Genomic DNA, 14,810 nt, shown 5'->3' on the forward strand with positions numbered 1-14,810 from the left:
AGGAACTGCCGTAACTCTGGGAGCCTCCATAATAATATCGACTGCGGCCACCACCAAAACCACTACTCCCACCCCGGGAGCCATATCCACCCCTGAAACTACCGCCACGTTTTCCTCTTCTGTAGCCCCCTCGACGCCTATGGCCTGCCTTCTCTATGGCTATGGTCCGACCATCCAAATCCTTGCCATTCAAATCCTTCTCTGCATCTTTGGTGTCCTTTGTGTTTTCAAACGTGACAAAGCCAAACCCTCTTGACTTTTGCGTTTCCCTGTCTTTTATCAGCCGCACTTCCAAAAGCGGTCCATATTTGCCAAAGACGGAGGTCAGAACCTCTTCCCTTGTTTTGAAGTTCAATCCACCTGCAAAGAGCTTGCCAATATTGCCTCCATCCCTGACTTGTGTGGTGTTATTTTCCATACTAGGCTTTCTAACAACCATCGGGTTACCAGAAACTTGACCACCGGCCAAATCATTCCCGATAACAAAAGATACTCCCTCTACAGGAAGTGGCTTGTAAACCTACGGTGACCGGTCCTGACACCAAATCAGACTCTAAATGGATGACATGAAGTGGAGCTCCTCTAACACAGCCACCAATCCCCTGTAAACGAACACTACCACCAGTTGCCGTCTTCTCTGACAATGGTAAAATGCCTTCAAGCATTAACGATTGATGTGCTCCTCAATACCCTAACTGGTCTCTGGTTAGTCGAGTCTCCATCCAATGACACAAACCCCTCTGAAATAAATGGTTGGTAACCCTTTTGAGGGCGATTTCTCACATTTGCCATGGCATTCGGAGTTGTACTAGTCTGACTCCGCTCCTGATTGTTCCTTTCCAGGGCATAACATTGGGACCTCACGTTTCCACGTTTATTGCAAAAGGCGCAAGTAGGCCCGGAGGAGAAACTCGCGGTCTGCCTCGAGCCCCCCTGGAAGATACGTCTGCCTTGGAACTGTTGTCTTCTGATCCCTAAAAGTCACGGTATCAGAGTTGTCCTCATAGTCATCTCGAGGCCGCCCCCATGAATTTTCGTTCTCCGCCCCGGATGTACCATAACTCCCCTGGCTAAGTCTAGGCGAGAAGTTAGGTTTGCGGAACCCCATCCTGTGGGTTAAGGCATAGTCCTCTGCCATGGTTGTTGCCTCATACAGCTTTGGTATTTTCCTTTCCTCCAGATGTACTTTAATGTCCTCGTGGACACACTGTTGGAATTCCTCCACCAGGATCAATTGTCGCAATAGTTCGAAGTCTTTCCCAACCCCTTTTGAATCACACCACCGATCAAACATGGTTTCTTTTATTCTGGCAAACTCCACATGGGTCTCACTCTCCCTCTTCCTGGCATTCCAGAATTTTTGCCGGTAAGCTTCTGGGACCAATTCATAGGCTTTGAGAATGGTTTTCTTCACTATCTCATAATCTGCACATTGGTCAATCGGTAAAGCCGAATAAATATCTTGAGCTTTACCCACCAGAACACTTTGCACTAACATGGTCCAGGACTCCTCAGGCCATTTTAGCATTCGAGCCACTTTCTCAAAGTGTAAAAAAAAACTTGGCTACCTCCTTTTCATTGAAGAGTGGAACCAGCCTCACATGTCTGCCAACATCCCAGGTGTTCTGACTAGGTGTCGAACCAGTCGGCATGGATGGTACCTCTCCCCGTTCTTTCATTAAATCCAGCTCCTTGAGTTTAATTTCCTGCTGAAGCGCCAAGTCCCGTTCTCTTAACTCCCTTTCGGCTTTTCTCTCCTCTGCTTTTTTCTCTTCTAAGCTTTCCTGGAGTTCTCATTCAACTCTCCTTTCCTCTGCTTTTCTTTCCTCGAGTTCTCTTTCCTGTGCTGCTCTTCTTTCCTCGAGTTCTCTTTCCTGTATTGCTCTTCTTTCCTCGAGTTCTCTTGCAGCTCTCCTTTTCTCTGCTTTTAACCTTTCCTGGCTCTGCAATTGCATCTCCAGTTTCCGGAACTCCACATTTTCTTGTTCCTCCGGTAACCAATCCAAGGCTACCTCTTTCCATGTAGTAGGGTCAATATACGAAAAAAACTCACCTAACCCCAAAAAAATTGATACAAAAGGTTTTTCAATGGATTCTGGTACCATTGGGCATGCTAAATAACATACTACAAATCTAGTAACATCTGACTTCCGGAAAGGGGTCATTTTCAAGATGGCGTCCAAGATGGCCGCCGGGAGCTTAAAATGGCCATATCTCAATTATTATTCAACCTAGAAAGGTGGTTTTGGTGTCTAACCCTAGGTTTTAGGGCCCAAGGAATCCAATTGAATCAATAAAATTACCATCAGCTAATTATTTATTGACAAGTCCAAGATGGCATCCCAAGGTGACATCCTGATCCACTAAAATGGCTCTGTCGAATAGTAGTCAACCTAGAGAGATTTTTTCAGTGTGTATACCTAGGTTTAAAGCACCCAGGAAATCATCAAAATTACTTAAATAAGCACAAAGTAATCAGGTAATCCAGTAAGCCAGGTTTACCAGCCCATTAGGCATTTGTTGTCTTATACAGTTAGTCGCTATTCATCGTCATCCTCCGACTCCTCTGGAAGAAACTTGTTATGTGGATTGTCACATTCTTCAAGTTGGCACGGTCCACAGGCAGTAGTACATGGTAGTCCATATCGTCTACAAGAGCAGCGGAGTGTCTTGCAGGCAGTGGAGCAGTTACAATGAATGACCTTCAAGAGACTGTCTGGAGCAGCGTTCATTCTTGACATAAGTGGGACAAACTGATTATCCTGCAGGCTCCACCCCCATTTCATGGCATCCATACCCTCTTCTTTTCCCATCCACACCATGATCTGGTAGTACGCTCTACGACAGTGAAGTTTGGTAGCAGATTCAGTTGGGGGCAGACGTTCGGGTGTTACAAAAGACGAAGCAGAGACAACCTTCTTGCTGAAGGTGTTATATCGCATTGTTGCAAGGGAATCTTTGCACTTGCCACCAAAGAGGATAGCCATTACTCAGCATCCAAGGTCATCGATCACCTCTGTGGTCTGGTTTGGGATGGTGAATGTGTTGGCACAAGACCGAAGGACAGGGTCTCCTTTTACAAGCTTCTGGAAAGCAGTCTTTTTGCCAACACCAAAAATCCGAGAAGTCGTGTCACAACCAGTCATGGCATGGATGAATATCAACTGAGAACACGTCATGTCCGAGGATTTCTTTTAGACGGTTGATGTCATACACTTTAAAACTGCCATCAGCTTTGGACTTGTCTGATCTGAAATAAAGGTCTTTTTTTTCTTCTTTTTTTTTCTTTTTTTGTATACAAGATCGAGGCTCGTGAAAGAGCGAACGTTAATCACACAGAAAGACAAACAGACACACAAAACAAATAACATCGGGAGCGGTAGACAAGATGGGGAGAGAGGGGGAAGGACACAAACACAACATTTGAGAGCAGGGACCGAGAGACATGGAGACATCGAGAGAACTGTGGGAGGGAGAGGGCTTTGGTTTGGGGGGGAGGCATGGGAAGGGGGGGGGGTGGGAGAGGTATAAAACATATGGACACTGCCAAGACTTCCAGGAAAGAAGTTGGAATTTCAAACAAGGTGGATCTGGGGTGAATTAGTGGGGGTAGAAAAGATCAAGGTTTTGGATGGGGGAAGATAAGAGATGGTGGTGAACAGCTGTTTTGAAGACCTGGAGGTAGGAGTGTGATTGAAGTGAGTGTGGGAGTTTGTTCCAGAGGCGGGAGAAAAGAGGAATGAAAGAGTGAAGGTGAGCAGAGAGCCGAGATTTCGGCAGTTTAACCATCAGAGGGTGGCTGGCAGATCTTGTGCGACCTGTAGGAATATTTGGGGGACAGAGCACAGAGAGAGCTGGGGGAGCAAGGCCGGAGAGGAGTCGGTAGAAGATCTCTGATCTGATCTGAAAATTTAAGTAATGATCACTGAATACTGTGGACTGGAGTCACCGGTGGCAGTGGTGTAGACACATTACACTCTTATCTCCAATCTGAACCACACACTTGGTTCATTAGCTGGTGAGTCGGAGGATGACGATGAATCGCGACTAACTGTATAAGACAACAAATGCCTAATGGGCTGGTAAACCTGGCTTACTGGATTACATGATTACTTTGTGCTTATTTAAGTAATTTTGATGATTTCCTGGGTGCCTTAAACCTAGGTATACACACTGAAAATATCTCTCTAGGTTGACTACTATTCGACAGAGCCATTTTAGTGGATCAGGATGTCACCTTGGGATGCCATCTTGGACTTGTCAATAAATAATTAACTGATGGTAATTTCATTGATTCATTTGGATTCCTTGGGCCCTAAAACCCAGGGTTAGACACCAAAACCACCTTTCTAGGTTGAATAATAATTGAGATATGGCCATTTTAAGCTCCCGGCAGCCATCTTGGACGCCATCTTGAAAATGACCCCTTTCCGGAAGTCAGATGTTACTAGATTTTTTGTATGTTATTTAGCATGCCCAATTGTACCAGAATCCATTGAAAAACCTTTTGTATCAATTTTTTGGGGGTTCAACCATATATTGACCCCTCTAATCTATCTATAATTCCAGTAATCTCTGTGTGTATGTTTGTATGTTTGTATGTTTGTATGTTTGTATGTTTGTATGTCTGTATGTCTGTGACCACTGTTTCTCGACAACCACGGGTCCGATATACTTTAAACTTGCCAGGTATATTGCTGGGGACCCGAGGATGTGCCTTTTCAAGGTTTCATATTAATCGGACAAGTAGTTACCGAGCTATGTCCAAAAAACGATTCAACCAATCAGAGAGCAGCGAGCTATCACGTGTGCCGAACGTGGCGAACAGACTCTGCCTCGGACGGCACATTTGAGAGCGTATTCATTTATTTCACGTTGGCAAACTATGTTGCCGCTATGTTGGCGTTAAACGATGTTTTAAAACTAATTAAAACTAATTTGCGATTCTTTCGCTTTCCTGCGCGTTTGTGCATGCTATGGCGATTTCTTTACCAAACTCCGCAAGCCGTTCGCTTTGGACCAAACCATTTCATGTAAATAGAGGGGGGGGATTGTCACCGTACTCGCAAGCCGTTCGCTTTGGACCAAACCATTTCATGTAAATAGAGGGGGGGGGATATAATTTTAGATATAGATATAGTACGGGCATGCCCTAGTGTTCCTAATCCCACCAGGGATTCTATCACCACTGTCTGCATCTCTGCCTTCTTCATATTAGTTCGGACCTCCAAGCTAAAATGTTTGGCCAATATCAAGAGTTCAGATTTTTTTTAACGCTCGGAACTGTCTCACTAGGGGACGCTGCAAACTTTTCGGCATCAAACACCATGGTGACTATCAGTTAACACCTGTTAACCTTCACACAAGAAATGTAAAAAAAAAATTTGGGGGGGAAAATTTGGGAATGTTGGAAAAAGTTCCAAATTTGGGAATTCTGGGAATGTTAGGGAATTCTTTCCCAGACGAAATTTAGGGAATTTAATCCACAGTACGAGATTTAGAGAGTTTAATCAGCAAAGCTGAGCCCCCAATTTCTCCACAGTACGAACCCCCAATTTCAATCTGGGTCAAACCCGAACGGATGTTATTAGGGATTTTTTTTAATCCCGGACGAAGACCCAATTTCGAGCCCACGAGTCAATTGGACGAGCCCCCAATTTCTGTTTCGTGTTCCTCCCCGACCTCCTGCTCTCGGTATACCTCCGAACCCCGAGAGGAGCCACGGCAGAAAAATGTGTTATTCTGTGTCAGTAATCAATAGTGAAACCACACCAATGATTATAAACGAACAAATGTTGTATTAAAAATCACACACAAGAATAACGGTACAACCAATAGCAATCCAGAGTGCACTCTATATATCTTATGATGGTACCATCAACTAAAGTCAGATAACTCACCGCTCCAAGTGAGTGAAAAAGGACACTCCTCAATGTCTCTATAACCTTCTCCAAGGCGAAGTTGATTCGCTCCAGCGATCGCTAGACCGATGTCAAGTCGAAACCTGAATCCCGCTGTCCAGTCGAGACCCGAATCCCGTACAGATGGCAATGGCAGTCACACAGCCGAAACTGTATAAAGGCACCCTCCAGGGGAGCACGTTCACAGCTCAATCAGCAAACCGCAACGTAATTGGAGACGACGCGTCGCGCACACACATCCCCGACAGACGATAGGATGTTGAGAAGAGCTGACGTGTAGCAAAACCTTGGTTGGTGAACGAAGCGCGAGGTTCAAAATGTCCGACGGCTCTTACTTGAGTCGATGCGACCAGGCAAGGATTCATCGGAATCTCAGCCTAAACCTGACGACGCAGATTTCTCAATCCCAGTGATAATACCTATCGCAGGATGTCCTTTCAAGGAACTCAAAATTCCCTCACGACCTTCTTTAGACAACGCTCGCTACTGAGCTCGACGTCACGCGTCTTGTCCGACTTTTCTCGCCACGCCTCTTCTTCTTCTTTCTCCTCGTCTTCCAGTTCGGTTTCCTGTATCCTTTAAAGTTAACCTTTTTAACTTTTGATAACTATTCATGAACAATAAACCTTTTGAAGATAATAAGAGTACATAATATCAGAAATATGTCAAGTGGGTGAAAACCACAACAACGGAAGTGACGAATCTGTAACACTACACACACAATTTCGATGAAATTTGACCACAACCTTCACCACCAATGCTGTACCAAAGTTTGTTCACAGAATTAAAAAAAAATCTTCCCCTTTGGGTGGTCTACAGTGGGGTTGCCTCCCAAATTAGGTATTTGCTTTCTTCTCAGAAACTGTACATGCAATTTCGATGAAACTTCACCACAACCTTCGTCACCCGTGATGTACCAATGTTTGTTCAAGGCATTAGAAAAATTGGGGTCTGAGGAGGTATACTGGGTTGGGGGAGAGGAGGGGGAGGTGGGGGGGAGGTTGCCCGCAAAATAGGTATTTCATTGTTTGTTTGTTTGTTTAAAGTCTTATGATTATGTTAATATGATTCTACCTGCTGCCCTGTCTTCTAGCAACCATTGAAATTAGTTTTAAATACCTTTAGTCAGTGCGGTATACTCTTTATTGTACCAGATGAGCGCCAGGGGTATTGCCCCTATATTTAAGTACGATTTGCAAATTGTAATCTTCATTGGTAATGGAAGGAGACTCTCAGGAGGGAAAACTGGAAATTTGGATTGAGAAGGGCTTGGGTGTGGTTTGGGGGAGGTGGAGGGGGAAGGGTGGTTTCACGAGGGGAGAATTTAGCATTGACTTTGTCTCCTCTTAAGAAGAATTCGATAACAAACTCTTCCGGAGAAGGCCCAATGTCATTTTCCATCTTCTTGTAAGTCAGTCGACATCACATATCAACACTCGGCATAACGGTTCGAGCATCCACTCTGAGTGGGAGATCGGCGATTCGAACCCGACCCCCGGCTGAGTCGTACCAAAGATTTCAAAAATGTTACGTACTGCTTCCTTGCTTGATGCTCAGCATTTAAAAAGGATAGAGCATGCATAAACAAGCATTGGTTGGTAATAATAGGGCTGTCTTTGATGGGCCTCATGGCCTCCTCTTGTGTCAAAGTTCCTTTTATGGGAACTCAAGTCATTATATTGCTGCAGTATGCAAAATGGTGAAAAAAACATCCTCTCAACTACAGGTCCATTGGCTTATTTCCTATGTTATGCAAAGTCATCAAATCTATCATCGCAGTTGACATTACTGTAAATCATTCCTTTTTTTTCTTTTTTTTTTCGTTCGGTCTCAACCCGGTCACCCTGCCTTTAATGGAGACTACCAACAATTAATGGAGACGCAGAATCTCAAACAAGATATCAGGGCCGTCCATCTCTGTAGACATATCTTGAGCATTTGACACAGTCTGGCACCTCACCTTGCTCTCCAAATTGAATCAGCGTGTGGTTCTCAGTGGGATCCTCTCGTATACTCTACCTGTTGAGGATGGAGTGCCCCAAGGCAAAGTCTTGAGTGCAGTCTAGTTCCTCGTCTACACAAATGACCTCCACAAAAATCTTCTTCCTTTTTTTTTTTTTTTCCAGACTGTACATTGCTTCGTACAGTACCACCATCCCACGGACAGACACAGAGCAACTGTGTCATCCTCTACTATTCTGGAAATTATTATATGCTGGTCAGCCACTGGAAGAGGTTCAGTCTCTTGGACTTATTGGCCTCACCATCACCCTCTTGGGCCGACCATATAGCAAGGCTGCCCTCTGATATTTGTGTTGTCCTTTTTTGTTGGTAATCTTTAACTTATCTGAACGTTTAATTTTCTTTGTGGTATGAATTGTTCTCACACCATTGGTGTGGTTTCGGTTCTTTGTATTTTTTAAATTATTTGTATTGCATTTCTTTTTGCATTTTTTTTGTATTGCATTTGTACCTTCCGATGCCCTTGGATATGTTATTGAATATCTGTGTGAGAGAATTGGTCATGATTGTTAATCTTTCTCTGCTGTGCCAATTATTTTATTTTCCATATTAGGAAGGGCGAATCAACAGTGTTCAAAGCGCACACAGCAACCGTTAGAAGCGTAGCCTTTTCTGCAGATGGGCAGCAGCTCATCACGGCCTCGGATGATAAATCGATCAAACTGTGGACTGTCCATCGACAAAAATTCCTCTTTTCTCTGTGCCAACATTCTAACTGGGTCCGATGTGCCAGGTGAGTCAACTGGTGTATGTGCGTAGTGTACATGTGTATATAGATTAGTGGGGCATGCTTACAGAAGTGCTTCCTATGTGCTCACATAATAAATATAAGCTTTATATTGTTACAGTTCTGTGTAACAGCACGCACCTCCTGGTAAATGCAACCAACATACAGTGTCCCGAGACAGTTATTTCTTATTAAATGTTTAGATAGCCCTTCCTTGATCTAATTGGTTCAAGGGATCAGGTGTTGTGGAGGGAATAGAAGGACTTTTCTATCTGTTTTAAACCTTCTTTATTATTACTTTGGGTTTTATTTGAACTTATTCTTTGTTCTCTCATCCTATGGTCTTTAATTTGGTGAAGGAACCATGATGAAAGTGATCCACAAAGGGTAGCAAGGCCCTGCAAGCGCCTTCATTTGCATATCATGCTATTTACCTCTGATTTCATTTCCCCGGTAAACCCCACTGGGAAATCTTGTCCAAATTCGAACTTAAAGAGTAGGCTGTGGTCCAACGAGTGGGGGAAGATGGGACAGATGGGAAAAAACATGCAGGAATGTAATGTTGAGTCACAGCATATGACTGCATTTGGTTATTTGTAGAAAAAAGAAAGTCATTGATGAAAATAAGGAAGAGTGTTAGAGACATGACAGAAGCCTAAGGGACACCGCTGTTGATAGGGAAGGAGGGAGATGTTGAACCATCAACAATTATGGAGATAGAGCGGTCAGAGAGAAAGATCGATTAATAAGAGAGGAGAGTGAAGGAGGAAATCCGAAAGAGGGAAGCTTGGATATCAGACCCCGATGCCAAACTCTGTCAAAGGCTTTTGAGATATCAAGGCCTACAACAAAGGATTCCCCAAAGTCTCTCAGAGAAGAGGCCCAGACATTCGTAATGTAAGAAAGGATATCACCAGTAGGTCTTGCTTGCGAAAGCCATATTGATGGTCAGATAGAAGACTGTGAGATTCAAGATGCTTGAGGTAATGGGAATTGAGAAGACATTTTAAGACTTTGGAAATAGTAGAAGTCAGAGCAATAGGGCGGTAGTTAGAATGGTTTGAACGATCACCCTTCTTTAAAATAGGCTGTACGAAGGCACGTTTCCAGGAAAGAGGAAAAGTTTGGGTTTTTAAACGAAAATGAAACAAAAGAGCAAGCACGAGAGCAAGTTCTGAAGCACATTCCTTCAAGGCATGAAGTGGAATGCCGTCTTGTCCGTATGCCTTGCTTGTGGCCAGAGAGAGGAGTACTTTTTTGACTGCATGAATTGAGGTTATAGGGAGGGGTATAGGATTGGTAAATGGTGCATCAGAGGGAGATGGAATGTTAGTCATCCAGTGTGGAATTAGAGGAAAAAAGAGAACCAAAGAGTTGCTTTATCAGGTCAGGCGGAGAGACAGCAATAGTATCATCGGAATGGAAAAGCCAAAAGAAAGGTAGAGCGACAGAAGTTGTTGGAGATGCTTTTAGCTAAGGACCAGAAAGATCTATTGGTGTAAAAAGATGAGAGGTTGGCACATTTCTTTTGGATATGCTTCACCTCAAGAATAACATGTTTGCAGTTATTTCTGGCAGATATGAAAGCTAAGTGTGAGTCAGAGGAAGAAGAGTTTTTCCATGTCCCATATACCGCATCCCTTGCACGAATGGCCGCAGGGCAGGTATTATTGACCCAAGAGTTGGTAGGGGAGATAGACTTGATAGAGCAGGGGATATAAGCCTCCATCCATGCAACAATAACTTCAGCTATACATTCAGGAGAGATGGAAGCATCACCCGAGGAGAGGCAGTAGTCTTTCCAGGGAAAATCGGAAAAGAAGTATCGTGAACCAGTCCAGTCAGAGCCATTGAAATGCCAATACTGGGCAAGATGGTGTCGTGTGTTTCATTTATTACTTGCGAAAATCGAAGATTTTTCAAGTATCTGGGTTGGTCTTGTGCGTTATTCTGTCTCTGTCTGTCTGTTTGTCTGTCTATGTCAGTTGCCTACAGATCACAATTTTCAACCGATCTTCATGAAACTTCACCAAATGGTATAGTTGGTCATAAGCATGAAGTCTATTGTTTTTGGGGTCAAAAGGTCAATAGATCAACATAGGCCAAAGGTCACCAACTTTGTTAAGTTTCTAAAATCCTCAATTTTCATCCGATTGACTTGAAATTTGAAGAGGATTTGCCTATCGGTCACTGAATTCAGCCCCCAATTATATTTTAGGTCAACATAGGCCAAATTTCTAAAATCCTCAATTTTCATCCGATGGACTTGAAATTTTAAGAGGATTTGCATATCTGGTCACTGAATTCAACCACCAACTATTTTTGAGTTCAACCCACATAGGCCAAAAGGTCAACATAGGCGAAATTTCTCAAATCCTTAATTTTCATCCAATTGATTTGAAATTTTAAGAGGATTTGCACACCGGGTCTCTGAATTCAACCACGAAGTACTTTTGAGGTCAACATAGGCCAACAACTTATTTTAGGGATTTCGCAAGTATCGTGCTATGCACAACATATTTCTTGTTTATTTGTTTATCCCATTTTTGTCACAACATGGGATTGCTTGGCATTTATTATTCGTGAAGTTCCACATCAAATGTTTTATTTTAAATGTCCGAAGATAGTCATGTATGACTTTCTTCACAAATGTCCCAATTAGCATGCAGCTTGCTTCATGTGTTCTGTGAGCATGCAGTTTGCTAGGTGTGTTCCACTAGCAAGCAGCTCGCTCAGTGTGATCTGTTAGCAAGCAGCTTGCTATTGCTTGCCAAGCCAGGCATTCCATATCGACCGCTTTGCAAACTGCTCGTCCAGTCACTTGGCAAACGGAGCAAAGCAATTTCATCCAGCCAAAATGAAGTTTGACTTGAAAAAAAAATTGCAACAGAATTATAAGATAAAGTACTAACACATGTAACTCTATGGCTATTCAGTTTGCTCTTGTGTGGATTGTTATTAGTCCCCTACCGGTGTACCCCGGAGGGGACTATAGGTTTGCACTCCGTCCCTCCGTCTGTCAGTCTGTCCGTCTGTCAGTCTGTCCGTCTGTCAGTCCGTCGTGCAAAGAGCAGCTTTCTGGACTTTTTTTCCTAAACTCTTTAATGCTAATGATTTCAAACTTGGTACATGGTTTCGTCATGATAATTTACAGATCAAGTTCGAACTTCACGACGTTTCGATCATTTTTGACAAAGTTATGGCACTTTGAACTTTGGTAATTTCCCCAACAGTTTTCCGGACGACAGACTGCCGGTAGGGGACATGTATTGCAGCGCAATACTCAGAATGCTTGTTGTATGCTACATTGTTCTCAAGGTGCTAATCACTTTATTTATATTATCTCGACAATCGTGATAATGAGTTCCATTATCGTGATATGTTTTCCCATCATCACCCAGGCCTAAATATATATATTGTTACGGTTTTCCACCGCCCTTCCTACCCATACCAAGGGGAGATTAAGCCCCTTGTTCTTTCTGGGCCGGCGTAACCGAGACTTGAAACGCCCCTCACGGGCAAACGCAAGGTAGGGTTTCGGGACAAGTCTCGCACGTACCTAAATACCTGCGCCGCCGCGGAAGCGGGGAATCAAGCCTCGCACGAGCCGCGTGTAATTTGGGTACACCGAGCGGATTGCGTACCACGTGGTCCATGCAGTTACCGTTAGTATTGGAACCCGATTAGAGCGGTTTTATTCGTACCACGCTTAGTCAATGAAGGAAAACACGAGACGGTCGAATAAAGGAAGAACACGATTTAATTATTATTTACACTTATATATATATACGAGTCGGTATAAAGCAGACACAGGGCAGTCTTAAGCAGTCTTATATTAATCCCAGACACGGGCCCGATCACACTCACAAAGGGGAAATGCAGGTAGAATGGTGTTCCTCGCTGAACGGTTGTCCAGGAACGGCCCCGCCCGGCGTGGCTCTCCACGGTCACAGCACGTCCCGCGAAGATGGCAAGCAGGCGGTGGAAGGGACCCTTGTAGTGCGTCTCTCGAACAAAGGGGCAGATGACGCAGGAGGGAAAGGTACGCGTCTCTCAGCGCGGCTGGGCGGTTTTCCACAGCGCGTTGAGTTACCAGCGCGCTATCACTCACGTAACCCAATAGAGGCTCAGCCTCAAGCTCAACCGGAGCGTCCAATTTGGTAAGAGCGCTTATAGCTGGTTCATGCGCGTCTCCTCTCAGAACTCGTAACTCTCTCAACAAGCGCCTCTCCAATAACTCAACGCACAAGCTCACCTCTTCCCGAACTGCTCATAACTGACCGATCTGCTGCTCCCCTCTCGCAGAACTGCTGGTGGGGGCTTCGCGCAACGGGTTTTATTGCCACACCCTTAGCCTTCTCGAATGTTCCAACCACACCCTGTGATGCAGTGCCGCAGCCACTCCCTTTGATCCCTGATTGGCGGCTCACGCTTACCGTCAGCCTCTCCGCCGCCCTCATTCGGTCTCGTCTCGATTTGCCAGGCCTGCCTCGTGTTAATTCGCGCCAAAAGCCAAAGACAGCATAAGGAGGCGTAAGGCGGCATAAGGCAATGGAGGCGGCATAAGGCAATGAAGGACCTACTCTCATTATTCTACTCAACGCAAAACTAACACAGGAAAAGGACTATGCTCACACATACTAAGAAATAACAACTACCGTGAGGCTACATGTTGTTGTGTGACTAAACTATGAGGGGGAAATTTAACCTTTATTGTACAAAACTCAAAACCGCAACTATATATATATATATAGTTGCGGTTATGAGCAACTAACTCATAGTTAGTGAGTTAGTTGCTCATATATATATGTAGGTAGCGTGCATTCAGAGAGTATTCAGACCCCTTCACTTTTTTCACATTTTGTTATGTTGCAGCCTTATGCTGAAATCGTTTAAATTCATTTTTTCCCTCATCAATCTACACTCAATACCCCATAATGACAGAGAAAACATGATTTTAGAAAGTTTTGCAAATTTATTAAAAAGAAATAACTGAAATATCACATTGACATAAGTATTCATACCCTTTGCTATGACACTTGAAATTTAGCTCAGGTGCCTCCCATTTCTCTTGATCATCTTTGAGATGTTTCTACACCTTGATTGGAGTCCACCTGTGGTAAATTCAATTGGTTGGACATGATTTGGAAAGGCACACACCTGTCTATATAAGGTCTCACAGCTGACAATGCATATCAGAGCAAAAACCAAGCCATGAGGTCGAAGGAACTGCCTGCAGAGCTCAGAGACAGAATTGTGTCGAGGCACAGATCTGGGGAAGCCTACAAAAAAAATTCTACTGCATTGAAGGTTCCCAAGAGCACAGTGGCCTCCATAATTCTTAAATGGAAGAAGTTTGGAACAACCAGGACTTTTCCGAGAGCTGGCCGCCCGGCCAAACTGAGCAATCGGGGGCGATGGGCCTTGGTAAGAGAGGTGACCAAGAACCCGATGGTCACTCTGGCTGAGCCCCAGAGATCCTGTGTGGAGATGGGAGAAACTTCCAGAAGGACAACCATCACTGCAACACTCCACCGATCTGGGCTTTATGGCAGAGTGGCCAGACGGAAGCCCCTACTCAGTGAAAGACACATGAAATCCCGCTTGGAGTTTGCAAAAAAGCACCTAAAGGACTCTCAGACTGTGAGAAACAAGATTCTCTGGTCTGATGAAACCAAGATTGAACTGTTTGGCCTCAATTCTAAGCATCATGTCTGAATGAAACCAGGCACCGCTCATCACCTGCCCAATACCATCCCAATGGTGAAGCATGGTGGTGGCAGCATCATGCTGTGGGGGTGTTTTTCAGCAGCAGGGACTGGGGGGGGGGGGGACTGGTCAGGGTTGAGGGAACCATGAACGGAGCAATGTACAGAGATATCCTTAATGAAAACCTGAAACAGAGCGCTCAGGACCTCAGACTGGGCCGAAGGTTCACCTTCCAACAGGACAATGACTCTAAGCACACAGCCAATACAACATAGGAGTGGCTTAGGTACAACTCTGTGAAGGTCCTCGAGTGGCCCAGCCAGAGCTCTGACTCGAACCCAATCGAACATCTTTGGAGAGACCTGAAAATGGCTGTCCACCGATGGTCCCCATCCAACCTGACAGAGCTTGAGAGGATCTGCAGAGAAGAA

General features: G+C 44.4%; 1 protein-coding gene across 3 annotated transcripts in view; it reads left to right on the plus strand.

The window, feature by feature from the left end:
- Positions 1-14,810, plus strand: part of POC1A (POC1 centriolar protein A) — a 113,471-nt gene that overhangs the window by 17,041 nt on the left and 81,620 nt on the right. For all 3 annotated transcript variants that reach the window (XM_068103754.2, XM_078786998.1, XM_068103757.2), the window contains one exon: positions 8,497-8,676. In XM_068103754.2, the coding sequence (XP_067959855.2) occupies positions 8,497-8,676 (180 nt within the window). The remainder of the gene's footprint in view (positions 1-8,496; positions 8,677-14,810) is intronic.

This window comes from Myxine glutinosa, chromosome 11 (assembly GCF_964187855.1).
Source record: "Myxine glutinosa chromosome 11, kmMyxGlut1.1, whole genome shotgun sequence".
Classification (NCBI taxonomy): Eukaryota; Metazoa; Chordata; class Myxini; order Myxiniformes; family Myxinidae; genus Myxine; species Myxine glutinosa.